This window comes from Gobio gobio, assembly GCF_949357685.1.
Source record: "Gobio gobio genome assembly, chromosome: 22".
Classification (NCBI taxonomy): Eukaryota; Metazoa; Chordata; class Actinopteri; order Cypriniformes; family Gobionidae; genus Gobio; species Gobio gobio.
This window is the reverse complement of record NC_137118.1, coordinates 22644527-22665213: the sequence shown is the minus strand read 5'-3', so window position 1 is coordinate 22665213 and position 20687 is coordinate 22644527. Positions and strand designations below refer to the sequence as shown.

Below are 20687 nucleotides of genomic sequence, written 5' to 3'. Positions count from 1 at the left end.
ATCACTCTTTAATAATAATTAATATTATTATTGTTTTGTTGTTAATAATGTATTATTATTAATTACAAAGTTATTAAAAACTACAACATCATTTTTGTTAATATTATTACTACTACTATTATGACTACTACTAATAATAATAATAGTTGGTAGTAGTATTCACTGGCAATAGAAGGATAATGAAAAAATGTTTTGTTTATTAACATTACAGTTACTTTGACACCCATCCGTAACCTGAAAACCTCATCGTCCCATTAGGCTACAACCACACTAACAACATACCCAATAATACAGTGGCACATTGAAGTGTGGCATATTTTGGCTTATTCCTATTATGTAGTCCTAGTGCAATCCATCAATATGTTGTGCTTGGCGCAGCAGGGAAGGGAACAAACGCGGTCTCTAGAGATGAAACCTCAAACAACATCTCCCCTCATTCCTGCATGCATCTTCTTATGTTACATCACATAACCCAACCCAAGAGCTGTGAAGAGCCCGGAATCAACATTTCATCCTCTTTTTTTTCTCTGTTTCTTGTCCTCTCTCTCTTCATCACAGTCAAATTCCCAGCGGTCCGCACATATATCGATCCCCACACCTACGAAGATCCCAACCAGGCTGTCCACGAGTTCGCCAAAGAGATTGATGTCTCCTGTATCACCATCGAGCGGGTTATTGGAGCTGGTGAGTGAGTTATGCACAAGTAAAACAAAACAGGCCTTAGGAACAGAATTCCAATTAGGTTACATGTGAAATACTCACCGCCTAAAAGAAAAATGTGAGATGGTTTGGAGTGCAAAATTCCAATTTGGTTTTCAAATATCATCTTTAGGACTGACTGTTCATAGCATTTGTGTGTGTGTGATGAAATCTGTTCAGATCTTTTCCCAGTAAAAACTAATCTAAACATCCTTAAAACAAGAGGCTTGGGCTAAACATTCAGTTTCAAATCTTGCTCTGGAAGTGTCACACTGACAGACTTTATTCATTCAGAACTTGAAGGAAGCAAATTCATACCTCAGTGGCTTTGCACTTTGTCGCTTCACAAGGGAAATCTGCCCGAGCACAATGAGGCGTTTCATTGTCTGGCTCTTTCCTGCTGCGGTTCATTGATGGCTCTTGCCTTCCGGTTGCAGGTGAGTTCGGTGAGGTGTGTAGTGGTTTGCTGCGGCTGCCAGGGAAGAGAGAAATCCCAGTGGCCATTAAAACTCTGAAAGCCGGTTACACAGAGAAGCAGAGGAGGGACTTCCTGGGCGAGGCCAGCATCATGGGCCAGTTTGAACATCCCAATATCATCCATCTGAAGGGGGTGGTCACCAAGAGTGAGTGCCAGTGTCTTTTATTACTGAAAATGACTGCATGATAACTTGGTTTCAGTATTATGATCAATTCAAAGTTAGTAACATTATTTTGCATATGATCAGCTCAGTACTTTCCCACTAAGAATAATAATTATTCATTACATGTAATGTTGCCAAAAGCAAATTATAGTGGTGAAGACCCCTCTTATAATCGTCAGTGTTCATATAATTTTTATTCCGCCATGGAAGTCTATGGCAGCCCATAGAACCGTATGGTAAAAAGGTGTGAAATTTGGCACGTAATTAGAGGATATTGGCTGAACACAAACCACAGCAAATTTGTATTCTCTATCACAAACTTTCTAGCAGCAAGAACAACTCAAAGTTGCACTGTTTATGCCAATACCATTAACATTAATAACAAGGGCTAGAAACTGCCATAGGCTGACCGTGTAACAAGTGCCAAAAATCTGGCTTTTTATTTATTTAGCTATAACGTAACACATAATAATAACATAACAATGCCCTGTAATGAGTGTGATTTCTTTCTTCAAGGTAAACCAGTGATGATAATAACAGAATATATGGAGAATGGATCCCTTGACACCTTTTTGAAGGTACATTTTCTGCTTTTTGGAAGTACTGTCAATAAAGTAATTCTATGAAATGTATGGAAATGTCATGAAAAACTAAGGTTTAACATGCAAGTGTTGTTACACAGATACTGTTGTTGGGGTAACAGCTTAGAACCCAGGACCAGTAGTGAAAAATGAAGACCAAGAGTCTGGAGTTAGATTAATTAAAGAAAAATTTACTGAAGAATAGTTTGCAGTTTCATCAGCAGAAGCCAGCTTCAAGTCTCACAAGGAGTTCGTAGGCCGCGATCCCTCTACCAGTCTCCCCGCATCCGCCTATCGTACATACAATTTCTCAACAGTTATACCGTTTTCTAGGTCTAACCTTGTCATTATTGCCATGTGGAATGATTCTGATTGGCTCAGAGAAAATGAACAGTCTTGGTCAATTTCCACACATTGTCAGTTAATCAGATTCACGAGTCCAGATTCTGGAGCAGGCGCCAGCTTGTCCAGAACAACAAGCCCCTCATCTTTTAGCATGCCCGCAATCCACCTCCAATACTGATCTGTAACACCGAATACTGCGCACATACACAGATACACAGTCTTTCCAAGGTTGGAGTTGGTGAGATCTGGTCCAAACCAGAGAAAGTTTTCCAAAACATATTGATAACATGTGCTTTTCTCTCAGTGAGAGATACAGACAATAGTACAGACCATATTCATCTTGATTCTTTAGGGTTTCAGTAAAAGGAAATATAAAATGAAATAAAATAAAGGAAGACAAATCCATATTTAATTTCTGGAAGCCGTCACCACTCAGAGACCAAATACAAGAGACCAAATACAAACTTTAGGAAATATAAAGGAAGAAACAATCATTGGTCCTCTTGATATAAGCAAAATCATAACTGGAAAGAATCATTAAAATCATAATAATTATAGAGGAGGATGAATATTGATTGATATATCTCCTAATATATATATATATATATATACACAACTATATTGAAGCGGTAGTGCATTTCAGAATCCACCTTTCACTGTATATTATTTTAGGTCACACATTATTTGAACATGTCCTTGTTACAATGTAACTACACAAATAGTTACTGAGTGGTAGCACTTTAATTTACAGTCCTGTTCTGCATGTACATTCTATGTACCTATTATAGTCATTACAATAACTGGGTAATTACTAGGTACTAACTCTGAATCTACCCTAACCTAAGTACACTGTAAATACACATAACTGCACATGAAAATAAAGTGCAACCTAATTAACTTTCTCATGTACTTACTATAGCGTTAGGGTTTGGTTTAGTATTAATTGCTTGTAATTATGCATAATTTACTGTTATTACTATAGTACAGTATGCACAGTTGTAAGCCTCTCTTAGTGCAATAATCCCACTGTTTAGTGCAATATATTGTTATTTCACTTTTATTTATTATCCATATTACTGTTAACTGTAAATGTGTTCATATCTGTAAATTTGGCTGTTCTGTCTTATAATTTTCATATTTTTTATTCTTGTTTGTATTATGTGTCTTGTTGTTGTATTTATATGTGTGCACTGGAAGGTTAATTTACCTTGAACATTTCCTTGTGTGTGCAAGCACACTTTGCAGTAAAGCTCTTTCTGATTCTGATTATCTTCCTGATTTAATTTCATATATTACACTCATATTCATACACATTATGTCTTTACTGCTTCAACAGAAGAACGACGGTCAGTTCACTGTCATCCAGTTGGTTGGCATGATGCGTGGCATTGCTTCAGGCATGCGCTACCTCTCTGAGATGGGCTATGTGCACCGTGACCTAGCAGCCCGCAACATCCTGGTCAACAGCAACCTGGTGTGTAAGGTGTCTGACTTCGGCTTGTCGAGAGTGCTGGAGGACGACCCAGAGGCGGCCTACACAACCCGTGTACGTGCTTCAGAGCATAAACGCTGACTAACCTACTACACCTTGCATCTATTAGCAACCTCCCGGCAGGCCTTTGTTTTAAACCCTATTCAAACCCAGTGCCAAAAGCATCCTACTTTTCCTGAACACCCTTCCTGCTCTCTGATAATGCAGTAAAGTATTAAGCTGGACTCTTCTTCCATCTAAGAATGCATTTTAGATGGTATGTGATAGCCTCCTTCACAACCCAGCACCCTGAACTAACCTGCAAAATCCTTGATTTTTCCATGATTTTTCACCATGCAAATTGCGTTTAGCAGCCCTTTTTGCAGTGAATTACATATTTATTTAAGGGTAGGGTGGTAAAGCAATCCAGGGGCCACATTCAGAAAAATCGTATTAAAGTTATGAAGAATGTGTAACTCTTGAAAAAATCTTAAAGTGCCTCTATTATGCTTTTTCGGATATTCAACTGCTTGAATCAAGTGCTGAGGAAGAGCTGAATTTCAGATATGGCAATGAGCGTTTAGAATCCGACTCGGAGTGGTGGACCAATCACAACAGACTGGGCCATCTGACCAATCAGAGCAGAGTAGACCAATCACAACAGACTGGGCTGTCTGACCAATCAGAGCAGAGTAGACCAATCACAACAAACTGGGCCATCTGACCAATTAAACAGAGTAGACCAATCACAACAGACTGGGCTGTCTGACCAATCAGAGCAGAGTAGACCAATCTCAACAGACTGGGCCATCTGACCAATCAGAGCAGAGAAGACCAATCACAACAGACTGGGCCATCTGACCAATTAAACAGAGTAGACCAATCACAACAGACTGGGCTGTCTGACCAATCAGAGCAGAGTAGACCAATCTCAACAGACTGGGCCATCTGACCAATCAGAGCAGAGTAGACCAATCACAACAGACTGGGTTTCTGACCAATCAGAGCAGAGTAGACCAATCATAACAGATTGGGGCCTGGCTATCTGACCAATCAGAGCAGAGTAGACCAATCACAACAGATTGGGGCCTGGCCATCAGACCAATCAAAGCAGAGTAGACTAATCACAACAGAGTGGGCCAGTGACCAATCAGAGCAGAGTAGACCCACCACAACGGACTGGACCCTTCTTATCAATCAGAGCAGAGTTGACCAATCACAACAGACTGGGCCATCTGACCAATTAAAGCAGAGTAGACCAATTACAACAGAATTTGCCTTCTGACCAATCAGAGCAGAGTAGACCAATCACAACAGAATGCGCTGTCTGACCAATCAGAGCAGAGTAGACCAATCACAACAGGCTGGGTCATCTGACAAATCAGAGCAGAGTAGACCAATCACCACAGACTGGGTCATCTGACAAATCAGAGCAGAGTAGACCAAATCACAACAGACTGGGTCATCTGACAAATCAGAGCAGAGTAGACCAATCACAACAGACCTCCAAAGCAAAATTAGGATAGTATAAAAGGGGCACTTTAATGAAAGATATGTTGCTAAAACACATCAAGAATTAAAAAAAAGATCAAAACCAGTTGAATTTTACCAAAAATATATTCTACAGTAGAAACAAATTATTGTTGAGCCCTGAAAATGGAGCTGCTTTATTCTGAAAGAAGATAATTAGAGTTTTTGGTGGTGGCTGTCATAACAGCTGTTTCTTGTTTTTGGTGTGTCAAAGTAACACTAAATAAAGCATTTTATGTGTGTGTGAATGTGTGTGAACTGTCGACAAAGTAAATTAAGACATGTCTCTCCTGTGCGCGAGTTGGCAACAGAAATTGAGAGCGCCAACACCAGGACAGTCAATTAGCGATCAGCATGCAACAGCCGTCCACAGACCTAATGCTTCCTGTCAATTTTCACAGCCTGACACCATTCTTTCCCAGTGATAATCATCCATTAAGATGCATCTCTGATCTGAGACATGGAATTCACTGTGCGTTTTTCTTGCAGGGAGGGAAGATTCCCATCAGGTGGACGGCTCCAGAGGCCATCGCCTACAGGAAATTCACCTCAGCCAGTGATGTGTGGAGCTACGGCATTGTTATGTGGGAAGTGATGTCATACGGCGAGAGACCATACTGGGAGATGAGCAATCAAGACGTAAGTCGAAATGAGACTATTCAATTCTATACAAATGTGGTCTTATTGGTGCATTCTAAGTCTTTGTAACCAAAAATTTTGAAAAAAAATGTAACCCGTCAGTCTCACTTTTTGAGCTAAGACCTGAAAATGACATTTCCAACTTAAAATTGTATAAATCTATAATACACATCAATACTGGAGCACAAACTTAGCCTAAAAAAAATTAGTTGTTGAATTTACTCAAAAAAGCAGGGTCAAGTGTTTCCACGCAACAATATTGAGTCATTTTTACAAATAACAATTTAGTTATATGAACAAAAGAAATTAAAGTAAAGCTGACAACATTTCTTTGAGTAAATACAAACCATTTGAATTTGTCACTGTTACATAATATTTATATGTGCAGTTTACTTAATAATGTCATGTTACATTTATAAAAGTTTATTATGTTAGGTTAACACATTAATCAATTTAATTTACCTTATTAAATTCGCTATTTTTTAAGTGTAAGTGGAAAACTATTAATTAACAAGCATACTGTTAGAAACAAAATGCAAAAATAACTCATTGGACAAACTTAATTGAATTGAGGGCAGGAATTCCATCCAATAAATGTGTGTATATGAGTGCCCACAGCTTCACTCTTCTGCATAATGGTAACCACAAAATTACAGAAACTCTAAATGTCCAACATAACTGAACATTAAACACTAACATAAATTAACAACATATTTCCCTTTACTGAAAAACACATACAATAACACTTCAATCCCTAAATGTACTCTCCTAATGCAGTCCCTTGCAAAGCATGCTGGGAACTACAGATCCACTGCCCAGTTTGTTTGTTTCACTCAGCAATGTTAAGTTGACCGAACAAACACTTACATGTAAGTAAAGCTTACAATACTCATTTTTAGTAGAAACAACTCAGTCAATTTAAGTTCATGTAGTTACATGAGTTTTTTAAGTAATGTGAACAAGGATGATTTGAGTGCAACTAACAACAGCAAAAGTTCATTTTTTTGAGTGTAGGTTTGGTCTTTTTAAAGGAAACACTTAGCAGATTATTTTAGAAGTGAAGAAAAAAAAAACTGTTTTAAAAGTCAAATTAAAAAAGCTATGAAAATGTATTATATTTTATATAAAATATATATTTTACTAAAAATGTTAGACTCTAAAGCTAGAAAATCAAGAAAATCCTGTGATGAGATTTCTCGTTGAGGTGAAAAGCTGTCTTGTGTCATATTGTCATGACCTGGTCTGACGGAGTGTGAGGGTGAAGTTAGGATAGAATATGCCAATGCTATGTGTACATTACGCCTCCACTCTAGTTTTGCTTTTTAGAAATAAAAACAATTTAATTCAGGTGGATAACAGTCGCTTCAATTACATCAGCTCATCCGACGATATAGTGCGCAGCACTGATCACGTAACTGAGCGTGTGTTACGAGTGTGTGTGTTAGTGGACTGGACAGTGGCGGAGGATTCGTTGCGCAGCAGAAGCGGCGCACGATCGCGAAATTGAAAGTGAAAGTGAAAGTGAAAATCAAAATAAACGGGAGCGCGCATTTAAGCGCTATTTCTATACGTTACCGCTGTTTGAAAGCGGCTCCCTGAGGCACGCGAATATCTCCCAATATAAAGCCTATCTCGTTGTAACCATCGCTTAGCTCTGTATAATACTTGGAGAAAAATCTGGTCTCTATTTGCACTTTGAATATTGAGTACTTTGATTGTGGTATTATGGTTATTGTTTGCACTTAATATCGATCAATTTGTGGGAAGGAGTTCAGTTTGGAGGTCAAAAGATGCTCATGTGCAGTTCGAAGGTCTGAAGAGACAATCATACAAGAAACCAGTCAGTTGAGTTTTTGGAAAAACCTTTACAGTGCTTGTTGTCTTTTACTGCATATGATAATTCAATACTCAGAAAGTTGAACTGAACTGAACTGAACTGAAATGGCATTCATTACAAGATGATGAGTTTAAACATTTCAAATGCACCTGCAAACAATTTGTCATGTATTTCATCATTGAGGATTTCTTAAAAATACTATGCAAAAATCTTGTCCCGTCTCGTTCTCGTGAACCCAATCTCGTGTGTCTCGTCACACCCCTAGTAATTACTGTAATTTCGAGATGACAACACGTGACATTCTATTCAGAGTTGTGTATGTCCTCGGACTGGGAATTATGCATTTCTACGTCAACACTATCAATGTCGAATTTATCTGCAGCAGTCAGGTGGTACAAGTAGGAGCTCTCCGAAAATCCCCAGCTTCTGACACTATCGTAAAATTATCACAGGCTATCTTTGGTCGCAAGACCGTGACAATGGCCATCTTTGAACCTCTCTCAGTGTACGACGTAGGACCACCGTTTAGGAGCCACGACCACAGAAATCACCACGATTGGTCATCTTTCTTCTGGGACAGCCCAAAATCATACAATGTGTACCGGGCATTAGGGGGGCTGAGACCCAGACAGACAACACCTAGTTTAGACTAAGACATTATTGTTATAAATATGTACTTGCAAACGTCCTATAGGTGGGATGGTGACAGGTTTTTTTTTAAGTAATACATAAAACAAACATAATTTTATAAGAAATACTTCTAAATTTAGCATTTAATTCAATGCGTCACTTGCTGTTTCTTTGTAATTGTTTGCGAAATTAATAGCAATTTCTGAGCGAAAACTGTTTCTCGACCAGTTCTTTTCAGTGTAACTGTTATTTATATACGTATAATCTTACCTCCAGAGATTATATAGTATATATTTATGAAAAGATTCTGTGTAGGGCAGTGTTACAGCCAAAGTGCAGTTTTACCCTGCAGTATTTTAACACTACACCACAATAATTGCTTCCCATGGCTGTTTTAAGCACTCATATGCTCTCTTGGATTTGCCTTAGGGAAAATGAGAGCGATAGAATGCTGATGTCTATAAATGGATCAGGAAGTGAGAGTAAACTCTGAGCTAAACTGACATATCGAACACCATCAGTGGGCAGAGATCCATGCAGATTTTGGGGTTGGGTTGGGGGTAGATCAACTCTTTCTCCCACTGCGGTACATCTGCCTGTGGTCGAGTTAAAGGTCACGTGCTTACGAACAGTAAAAAAGGAACACGCGGGATGTTGGGTACTGGGTATTTGGGTTGAAAACGGGAGTTTCAGATTGTGGGTACGGTGATTTTATTCTTGGCTTCTACATGGAAAGGGTATCAGATCTCTGCAGACAGAAATCTGCCGGGCGTAATGGAGTTTGGTGTTGGACATTATGTACAGCAGCTTTTACCAGACACTTACGTCGTCTATGGTTTCCCTGTCTTTGTCTGGATGCAAACATGATGTCACTGGCACACATCCCATATTTTTGTTTTTAATATTTGGATAGACACTGAAATATACAACATATGATAATGTATGGGCAGCTTATAAAGCATAGTGTAAGCAGTGTTTTTTAGTTAATTATTATTATATAGTATTATTCATATTTTGAAATTTATTTTTATATTTTTAGTTTTCATGTTAATTTCAATTAAATCTTTGGTATTTTTTTGTTATTTAGTAATTGCTTTAGTAATTGTCATTTTAATTAGTTATATATTTTTGGTAAATTTTGGTATTCTTTTGTAATTTAGTAATTGCTGTAGTATTTGTACATGTATTTTATTACATTTTATTAATATATATATATATATATATATATATATATATATATATATATATATATATATATATATATATATATATATATATATATATTTATTTATTTATTTATTTATTTATTCAGCTTTAGTTAGCTTTAGTGTTAATTTCCAGGTAATAATTTTAGTTTCAGTTTATTGCCAAGGAATCTTTTTCTGATTATTGTTTTTTCTTATATAATAAATTATTAATTAAATGGCATAAATACATAAGTAAAATCAATTTATCTAATTTTGACATTATTTTGTTTGGTCAGAATAATTGGAATACTTGATACTAGTACCACAGCAAAATGTAATGTACCATTTAACGCACTAATTCATTTAAAAAGAAAAATATTTATATAAATATTAACAAATTTAATTATCATAAATAATTAAATATAGTAAATATATTGTGTCTTTCATTCATTATTCAAGTAATATCAGTGAGGAAAAACAAAGAAATTAATTACATTATGCTTTATAATATTTTTTAAAATGCAATTTATTCCTGTGATCAAAGCTGAATTTGAATCTGAAGTTTTATGCTCAAGAAACATTTCTGATTATTATCAATGTTGAAAACAGTTGAGCTGCTTCATATTTTTATGGAAAATGTGAAAATCCTTTTTTCAGGATTCAATTAAGAAAAGAAAGAATAGCATTTATTTGAAGTGGAAATAAACACAAATGTCTACAAATAGTAAAAACAAGGACCATCTATTATAATTTTGTATATTTTTTTATTACTACAGGCTATCAGTTTACTTTGCATATATTAAGCCATTACAGCTTCAGATATTGAAAAACACATGCCGAGCAGCCGCCTCGCTGTCTTTTGTTATGTAGATCCGCATGTCATATGTCAGTGCATGAGATGACAAGTATATTTGCAGGCAGAGATGAAACACAAGGCGATGCTTAAGTTTTCCCAGCATATCCCAGAAGGAGGTGCACATAGCAGTCATGGTTTTATCAAGCACGACTGACCTTTTTTCCTCCTTTACAGTTGCCAGTGACGGCTTCATCTTTGCCTCACATCTCGTTCTGTGCTCCATCATTAATCTGTTTCACACACACTCGGGAAGGGAAAGTTATTTGATGTTTTATTTAACAGTTTCTTGAGGGTTCCCCTCAGATCTCGGCTTCCTCTGCTCAGCCAGACACTTGTGTGTTTCTCTCGCTCTGTCTGTCTGCGTGTCAGTCTGTCTCTGTTTTCTCTCTGAGTCTTTTCCGCGAGGGAGCTGCTGTTGATGCGGTGTTGCTCTTTGTGATGTGGGAGTGTGGGGGATTTTATTTTAGCTTGGAGGAGAGGAGAGATGCTCTTTGTTGATTCAGAGCTATGTTGGCAATATCACGAAAAGTTAAACTGATCTTATAGACACATCAAATTCACTCTGTAACACAACATGACTGTCTATTCATTTTCATTAATTATACAATATAGTATAATCTGTCAAATGAGGCACTACAAAAACACATGCTTAATCTCGTTGCATGTCAAACATAATTTCGAAGATTCTTCTGCTCACTAATGCTGCAATTATTTATATAAAAAAAACTGTAATATTGAAATATTATTACAATTTAAAATAACAGTTTTGTATTTTAATAAAACAATTTTAAACATTCTTCAGTCCCGTGATCCTTCAAAAATCATTTAATTTGCTAATTTACTGCTCAAGAAACATTTATTAATATTATCATTAAATGTGAAGATTTTTTAAAGATTCTTTGATTAATAAAGTTCAAAAGAACAACATATGTGACCTGTGCTGGCAAAATGAGTTGCAATGAGCACATTTTCAAAAATTAGTTATTGTTATTTTCACATTTTTCATAAAAAAGCCCCCTTCAAAATGATGTATGATTTGTTTGTAAAAATGACTGAGCTACATCTGTTTGAAGTCAGTAGAGTCAGCAAAGTTAACTTTGAGAAAAATCGAGTTCAAGTTTTCTGAAGGTTCCAAAACAAAACAACAAATATCACCTAGCAACCATACCATAAAATCCTTGGTAATAACACCAACTTTGACACACCAAGTCAACACCAAATATCTATAGAAAAAAAATATATATTCAACTTTTTGAATCAATTGTTTGATTGCACCAATATAAAATAGTGTTACACATCAGATGTTTTTCCATAACAGTTAACCAAACACAAATACAAATAAAGATACTTTGAGATGTTTAATTGCTATTTGGAGCATTGGGATCGTTAGATGAGAGCTTAATGAACTATTTTTTGTGAAAACCTCAAAATTGAGCAAAATCTAAATTTTTCACTTGTTTTGCCTGTAGCTCGAAATTATCCCGCGTGCATTCCGACTCCTTTTGCCAGCACGGGTCACTTTTATTCTAAATAGAATTTTTGTTTGTAACAACGTGAAAAGTATTTATGGTGACTTTTGTGTCCTTGCTGAATAAAATTATTAATCTCTTAAATTTATTCTGACCCCAAACTTATCATACAGCACAGAAACACAATAATAATAGTGATAATAATGCATATACTCTGCTTTTTCCGGTGAGCTTTTTGTTTTTCTGCTTATATTTTTGCATCGTAAAATAAAACCTATAGCTGTACCTCAAGCCACCCTAGGTGAATATTACTTTCTTCTTTCAGCCAAACACAATCAGAGTTATATTAAAAAATATCTTGGCTCTTTGAATTTTGAATCCCAAAAAAAGATCATCCATCCATCCATCCATCATAAAAGTATTCCATAAGGCTTCAGGGGGTTAATAAAGGCCTTCTGAAGTGAAGCGATGTGTTTTTGTAAGAAAAATATCCATATTTATAACTTTATAAACTATAATCACTGGCTTCCGGTAACGGCCATACACAAGTCTAGTTCTGGCGTAAGAGTGACCCCCTGGATTCATATAGATTACTTTTATGATGGATGGATGTGCTTTTTTGGGCTTTAAAACCTATGGTACCATTCACTCCCATTATAAAACAGGATTTTATATATATATATAGCTAACCCTTTAATTTCAGCTGGCTAGGAAGCCAGCTGCCTCTGTAAGCCATAGACGGCAAGGTCAAGTGTGATGACTTTACCACTTGGTACCCAGCAACAATTCATGAACCAGAACAATCAGTGTTTGGACACGTAGGCCACATCATATATTTATTATGGAACATGATGTAAAGTGGTTGCAATCTTTTCTGTTGTCTCAGGTGATAAAGGCAGTGGAGGAGAACTACAGACTCCCGGGTCCCATGGACTGCCCAACCGCACTCTATCATCTCATGATGGACTGCTGGCAGAAAGACAGGAACAGCCGGCCCAAATTCGAAGAGATTGTCAGCTTATTGGACAAACTCATCCGCAATCCCAGCAGCCTGAAGGGTCTCGTTAACCCCTCTAACAGGTAGAAGACCAGCCGTTATAGTTTACTTTGCTCATGATTCTCATTTGTGTAACTCTCTCCTTTCAATAATCTTTCGGTTCTCGTTCTTTATTGCTCCCATCAGACTATATGCTAATTATGTTGTTATTTACAGCATGTGATTGAGATCACAAATGATGTGACGTCTGTGAAAAATTGATAACCGAGGGTTAAGCACCGTGCTACACGCTTGTCACAGGAAATCAAGGTTTAATGACACTTGTGACAAATACGCACTCACATTTCATGATTTAATGTCGCGTTAAACAGAAGTGACAGTGTGCAAATGACTTCCAATTACGGTGATTATACGTATCGAATACATTTGCCTCACGTGACGTGTTCTGTATTCTTACATGTCGGAATCATCCATTATCTGTAATTGTGTTATGCAGTTATGTTCAGGTTTAATATGAAATTGATTTGGACTCTGGGAATGTTTCTGTAGCTGTTATTGCACCGTAATTTCCTTTATTTGCCTTGGATTATAATATTAGCAAGTGTGGCCAAGTGTGGCCACTGATTATATTAATATTTATAGTCATAATAAGGTTTAATTCAGCATGCATATGAAATCAGAATAATAAGCTTACTTTCATATAAATATTTGTTCTGAATTTTAAGGCAAGACATTACAGGCAAATGGTCAATGGGCACTGGTCAATTTTGAGATTTTGGGCTGTTTGGCTTTTGTTAACGTTTGGGGTTAAAAGAAAAAGCCCTTTTGCTGGGTGCCCCGGTGCAATTTTTCCCTCGCCAGGTCCAGCATTCTCCCATTCTCTCTCATTTTCCTGTCCTGCGCCTTGCTCCAGGAGGGAGGAGCAGAAGTCTAGTGTGGGCCCGGGCACCTCATCCAGTCCCAGCCTGCTGGGGGTTGACCAATTTCTTATCCAATTTAGTTATTTGGGTTTTTGCAAAATGTAGAGAAAGGTTACAGAATCCAGTTCAAGTCTCGTCCTCTGCGTTTCAATGGTGTGCTCTCCACTACAGTGAAGCCAGAGCAGATTCCCTTGCTTTCGCAGGAGTTGAAGTCTCTCCTGGACAAAAGGGCCATAGTGTTTGCCTCCAAATGAGACTCAGGTTTTTACAGCCGGTAATTTTTGGCACCCAAAAGATGGGTGGTTGTGTCCCATTTTCAATCTTTGTATTATGTATCGTACTCTGTGAACGTACAATTTCAAGATGTTGATGTTAAAACTTTACGAGGCCTATCATACACCCGGCGCAAGTGTTTTTCAGTCGGAACGCAGTTATCATTTTCACATCCAGTGCCACGTAGCAAATGCACTCGCTCCCATCTGGTCACCCATGGGCATGCTGGTTTGAAAACGAGTTTTGTTCAGGCGCATTGTTGGCGCATTGCTATTTTGAGGCAACTGAAAACAACTGTGCCATTGACCAACAAAAACCTGGTCTAAAGTCAATAGCGCAATATTTTTTTGTGTTATTTAAAGGAGGGTGTGTTAGTAATATACGCCTATAGGGCAGCAGCACACAAACATTTTTAAATATTTAAAATAAAAGTATTCCTTTCTGGAGAAGACTTCAGTCTATCTGCTTGCAAATTCCGCAATATAACTATAGCAAAACTGCATGGTGCAAGTGCAACTAGCTTTTAAAGGGAATGGGAGATGATACTCTGATTGGTTTATTGCATGTTATGCCCAAACCACACCCATTACTCATTAAGAGAATAGGTACAACCCTTTTGGACTATGCCGACCGTTTTTTACGTCGTTAAACTAGCAAAAGTGTATTCGGACACGCCCTAAGTGCACCTGCGTCATGCGCTTCAGACCATTCACTCAGATCGTTAAAATAGGGCCCATTGTGTCTTAAATCCAATTAGAGGTTTGGTTTGTTACGATAGACTTAAACAACACATATTTTAACATATAAATATTACCTATAAACATGAACTTCATGAGGTTCGTGGGGGTCACAGGGGGTGAGGTGGAAAGCTTACCAGCATAAGGTTCTTCCCTTCGGCATCTTCACCAAGTGCCACCTGTAGTACAGGCATCCTCTCAGTATGGCGGCAAGGGTATTATCGTTCCCATATCACCAATGCAGTGATGTGGCTTCGATGTTCCCTCGAAAGGGAACTGAACATTGGGTACTGATAATATGAACGAGACGCCATGTCGCATTGCCATACTTCAAGTTCGCCCGCACGGCTACTTCATAAAAGTTAATATGGTGACGCTCCAGCGCAGATGTTATTTATAGACTTAGTCATGCTCTACATAGTGTCACCTGACTTCGTCTGTGGCCAGTAGATTGGCGTGTGCACATTTGACTCATTTTGTGTATTAAAACAACATTTCAGAAAACTCAATTCTTGAATAATCAATCAACAAGTGGAAGTGTTTTTTCTAGTTTTTTTTTACCCTATTCACCTGGAGTGTTCTGCTATATAAAAAAAACATTTTGTATTTAAGGACTGTGTGAAGAAGAAAAAAAGGTGGTCTCAGTGTGGTCTCAGACTTTTGGACCTTATTGTGTATTATAACTCAGTTATTATAGTATTATAACGCATTTTGAAGGGGAAAAAACTTACAGTATAAATTTGCTATATATCTTTTTGTGTATTTTTAAAAGCCTATTAGATGATACGTTATTCTGCTTGAATCAGCCCAGATCTGTAAATGTTTTTAGTATCCGGCCTTCACCTAGAACTTTAATGTCAGGTTTATGCATCCATTTGTTCACTACTGTACCTGTCTCTCCCACAGAGTATCCAATTTATTAGTGGAGCACGGGAGCCCTGAGGGCTGTGTATTCAGATCGGTGGAAGAATGGTTAGAGGCCATAAAAATGGGTCGATACACCGAGCTTTTCATGGAAAGTGGATACACTTCTCTGGAAGTAGTCACTCAAATGACCTTGGAGTAAGTCATCTGTTGTGGAGGTCATTGAGCCTGTTTGCTGTTCATGTACTGGAAAAATGACTGTATTGGGAGTGTAACTTCCATTTCATGTTTTGATCCTGGGGGAATTTGATGCACTTTCTAATGGTTAATTGTTACAGCTTAGTTTACATGGGTCTAAAGAGGTGCAGAATAATGAATTGTAAATGTAAAATCATATTAGGTAGAGTACTCTTTCCCCACCAGCGTTTTTGAAAAAAAGTTGCTCATTTTTATAAAAGTTTCATGGCCCCCAGAATATTTTGTTGAATGAATATGCAATGGATCAAAAGAAAGAACAGACACTCGGTTTAAAAAAACAAAAAAACAACAAAACAATGCATTCTTTTCAGCTTCACAGTCCTATAGCCCATCCTGACTCAACATTTAATTCAGTAACATTAGGCAGTTTTGATTTATATGTTGTTTAATGTTGATTTTACATGCATATGTAATATATTTTTTGCATATGCTTACATATGATACCGCTTGTTTCTGCATCTTCTTCGCATGTGTTTTGATCAGGAGATTCTGTACTCTTTCAGAAGGTGTGTCATAGCGCCCTCTACTATATAACAGTGAAAACAGAGAAAGCAGGAAGTTTCTGTCAATGGCGGAGAAAGAGATTTAGTAGTAAGTTTAGTAGTAAAGTTTTTTATAGATAATATTTTTCCCTTACTACATACACTATTATTCAAAGGTTTGGGTTCAGTAAGATTTTTATAGATTATATGATTTTTAGAAATGTATTTTATTGAGCAAGTGTGCATTGAATCACATTGCATTGCATCACAATTTCCACAAAAAATATGAAGTAGCGCAACTGTTTTCAACATTTATAATAATAAGAAATGTTTCTTGAGCAAAACAATAACAGCATATTAGAATGATTTCTGATTATTGTTGAACCAGCAAACTTGTGGGGCTAACTTTTTAAGATCTTTTCTTCCATTTTGTGTAACAAGAAACAAATGTTGTGGCAAAAAAAAAAGAAAAAAAGATCTTACTGACAAAGACAGAATTTAAATGTTTGACCTTCATTATTAACTGCCAATGACGGAATTTTCCGGCTTTCCGTGTTTCACTGTTATTCAGTACGGGGTGCTATTACGCATCTTCTGAAAGAGTACATACTTTCCTGATCAAAACACAGGCGAAGAAGAAGCAAAAACAAGCAATGGCATATGTTAGCAGATGCAAATGTAAAATAATGCAATCATCTACAATAAACTGCATAGAAATAAAAACTGCCTAATGTTAATGAATGAAATGTCGACCCAGGACGAGCTATAGGACTGAAGCTTTGTGGGTGTTGATGGACTCGATCTACTATATCTGTGTTTTGATCATCGTTCTGAATCTAATCCAGACTTGGTCTTTGACAAAAAACGCATTTTTCTCAGCTTTTTGCTCAAAACGTTGCTTTTTTAAGAAAATTATCCACATTCAAGTGTTGATAAAAAAAGAAAATGCAATTTTTATTTTTTTTATAATTTTTTTTAAAGCAGAGGCTCTGTTCTCTTGTTTTATATATTGCATGTTCAGATATTCATGCAACAAAATATTCTGAGGGTCGTGACAATTTTGTGAAAATGGTCAAAAATGCTTGCAGTTGCTGGCAACTTAAAAAAAAAAAACGCTGGCAGGGAAAGTTAATGAATAAAAAAATTAGTTTACATTTTACAAATTACTAGATAAACCTTGATTGATTCCAGCTTGTTTAATCATTATCAGTGAACCCTGACAGAAATATATTTGATAGCTATATGTTGTTATTTTGCAGAGATCTTAGGAGGGTTGGAGTCTCTTTGGCCGGCCATCAGAAAAAGATTCTCAACAGCATTCAGGAGATGCGAGTCCAAATGATGAACGCTACTTTGCCCATCTGAGACCTGCTTCAGAGGAACTTCCAACAGTAGCCTAGCACTTTCTACGGACACTTATTTATTGAGCGGAACTATTTAACAATGAAATTTGACTCTAAAGAACAAAAAACGCTGGATAAATGGGCAAGCGGTTACCGTTTCGTTTGTGCAAAGCCTCTAAACTAAGAGTCACAGGAGGAACTTGACTGAAACATTGAGTCGTTGTTTGGAAAAGTGTGGCACATCTCCAGGTAGGACTACTGACTTGGGATCAGGTGTCTCTGGGCTGAATGTATAGCATTTTTCCATGACCTCATTCAACAATATTATTACCTCCGGAATTCCATGAAAGACTGCGGTCAGTTTCAGCTCGGATGTTTTTGTCACACCAAGTTCACCTGGGGCGAAGTTCAGACAGTGAGACTGAAGTCATATCATGGGCTGAGGGAACGAATGGCAGTGTTAAACAAAGCAATAGTAGATTTCGAGCTTGATGTTGATTTTACGTTGTTCTAAATGGTTTCTTCCTTGTTTTAATAAAAGGACAAAGCAATGGACAGGATCGTTTTCCTTTTGCACAATATATGTGTCATGAAGGGCAGAGGAAATCTATTTGTATTTGAAAATGTGACACGTTTCCAAACCACAAGTTTATTTTAGTTCCACTGATGTTTTGATGTTTTACGTGTAAATAGTGTACAGTTGCGTAGATAAAGTGGAGCTCAAATGCATCCATCCATGTTCATGTGGGGTTGATATACTGTTCTTTAGTGCGCGGGTGGGCTAACATACTATGTATATTCAGTCCAGTCAATAAATGTTTATATTGCCTCTCAGTGCTTCATTAGATAGAAAATGAAAAATTGTTTTACCATTGATGTATGAACTCTACTATATTTTGCTACCCATAATTTTGCCTTGCTCAGTTTTCACAGCATGGTGGATATTAAAGTCAACATGAACTCAAAACAGACCCTATTTACTTTCTTACTTCAGGTTTTTGGTTTTATTGAACACAATTCATTGTTTGCATGTCAAAATAACTTAGCAAATAATGATAGATTGGGATAAAATTAAGTACATCGCGTTAAGTAAAATGGGTTGCATGGGTTTCATGTTGACTTTAAGTTGGTTCAGTATGTCATACAGTAAATTACATAGTATACAGTTCTATGTGAGGCAGGGTGTCGGTTACTGTTGAATGTAATTTTGACCCTCAGTGTTCAAACAAGCAGTAAATTGTGTATATTTACTGTAAACATACTATGTTATCTCAAAAGTAGGCTAGAAAAATTTAAAGTTTCTATTATTGTAAATAACTTTTTTTAGTTAAATGTTAAGCTGTTGGGTACAATGCCTTTTTTTTAGTTGGGCAACTTTGTTGGCTATGAATCTTAAAGGGTTAGTTCAGCCAAAAATGAAAATTAGCCCATCAGTTACTCACCCTCAAGCCATCCTAGGTGTATATGACATTCTTCTTACAGGCAAATACAATCGGAGTTATATTAATAAATATCCTGGCTAAGCCAAGCATTATAATAGCAGTGAATGGATGCCCAAAATTTGAAGCCCAAAAAAGTGCATCCATCCATTACGAAAGTAATTCACACGGCTCCAGGGTGTTAATAAAGGTCTTCTGAAGCGAATAAATTTTTTATTTTGTGAGAAAAATATAAATTTTTAACAAGTTATGAATTCTAGCTTCCGGCGGACCACTTCCGTATTCCAAAAAAAGCGTAACTGGCGCGATAATGACGTGTTACACTTTCTTCGTAAGTTGAATATGGAAGATGGTCCGCCGGAAGCTAGATACTTTTATAATGGATGGATGCACTTTTTTGGGCTTCAAATTATGGGCATCCATTCACTGCCATTATAATGATTGGATTAGCCAGGATATTTATTAATACAGTATAGCTCCAATTATATTTGTCTAGGATGGCTTGAGGGTGAGTAAATTTTGCGGTGAACCATTTCTTTAAAGAGTTTTCTGAACTCGACATGAAGTAAGAGATGTCAATAATGTAGTTAGCCTAGCATGCTAATGTTATCAGTCGCCCATGTCCTTTTCTAATGCTGCCTTCACGTGCCATCAGAATTATAGTAAATACGAGTTTTCTAGTTGGAAACTGGACATGAACACCCTCTTAAGTTGCATTTACTACTGGTAAACTTGATACCTGAGTTTCCTAGTTGGGTGTGGCATAAACTTTAAACATGGCTGAGGGAAGACTGATTGCTGCTGTGACTTCTATCTTTATTAGTTTCGCCTTGCTTTGTCATTAAATTATTGAATATTTACATGTATCAATAGCCATATTAAGCATGTTTATACACAGCGAAAATAGCCTGCATTTGACAGAAATTCCATAATCGTCATCAAGCTGACCATCTGGATAGCGCAGTGAATGTTTATATGGATATCAACGACATACATTTTATTTTAAATTAAATATCTTTACATTTTGGCTTAAATAAGATTTCCCCAATTAATAGGAAAGAGTAAACATGTCCTCCATGATCTCTATTCTTTCCAACAACAAAGCACTTGAATGTGACAAGCTCATAATCACAAAGTGGGAAGTAGGACATTTCTGATAACACGTGAAGGCAACATAACTTCTCAAAAAGAGTAGTAGAAGGAGTTTTTATTACACTAAGGTCAAAATTATTGTCTGTGTTAATCGACAACATGCCACATATTATAGCATTATAGGTTTCATAATAAAAGGAAATGTTGAATGTTGGGACAGAAATTCCAGGCATTAGGTAATTTCTAACCATATTTTAGGTCCATAATTGTTTATTGCACCACATTATTTTCCTATTAACACTACTGAAAGGCCACAAGATTGTATTAATAAGTGCTCAAGTATGTCACATATTTCCTCAAAACCTTGCTTATAATTATGGTTAGTGTAAGTATTTCT

General features: G+C 36.8%; 1 protein-coding gene across 1 annotated transcript in view; it reads left to right on the top strand.

Annotated features, from left to right (window-relative positions):
- The window catches only part of epha5 (EPH receptor A5), a 106259-nt gene extending 87671 nt beyond the window's left edge, over positions 1–18588 (top strand). Inside the window, exons 10-17 of the mRNA XM_079804515.1 lie at positions 559–684; positions 1137–1322; positions 1857–1918; positions 3603–3812; positions 5757–5906; positions 12772–12965; positions 15719–15874; positions 17676–18588. Coding sequence (XP_079660641.1) covers positions 559–684; positions 1137–1322; positions 1857–1918; positions 3603–3812; positions 5757–5906; positions 12772–12965; positions 15719–15874; positions 17676–17781 — 1190 coding nt within the window. The 3' untranslated portion in view covers positions 17782–18588. The remainder of the gene's footprint in view (positions 1–558; positions 685–1136; positions 1323–1856; positions 1919–3602; positions 3813–5756; positions 5907–12771; positions 12966–15718; positions 15875–17675) is intronic.
- Positions 18589–20687: the final 2099 nt, after the last annotated feature.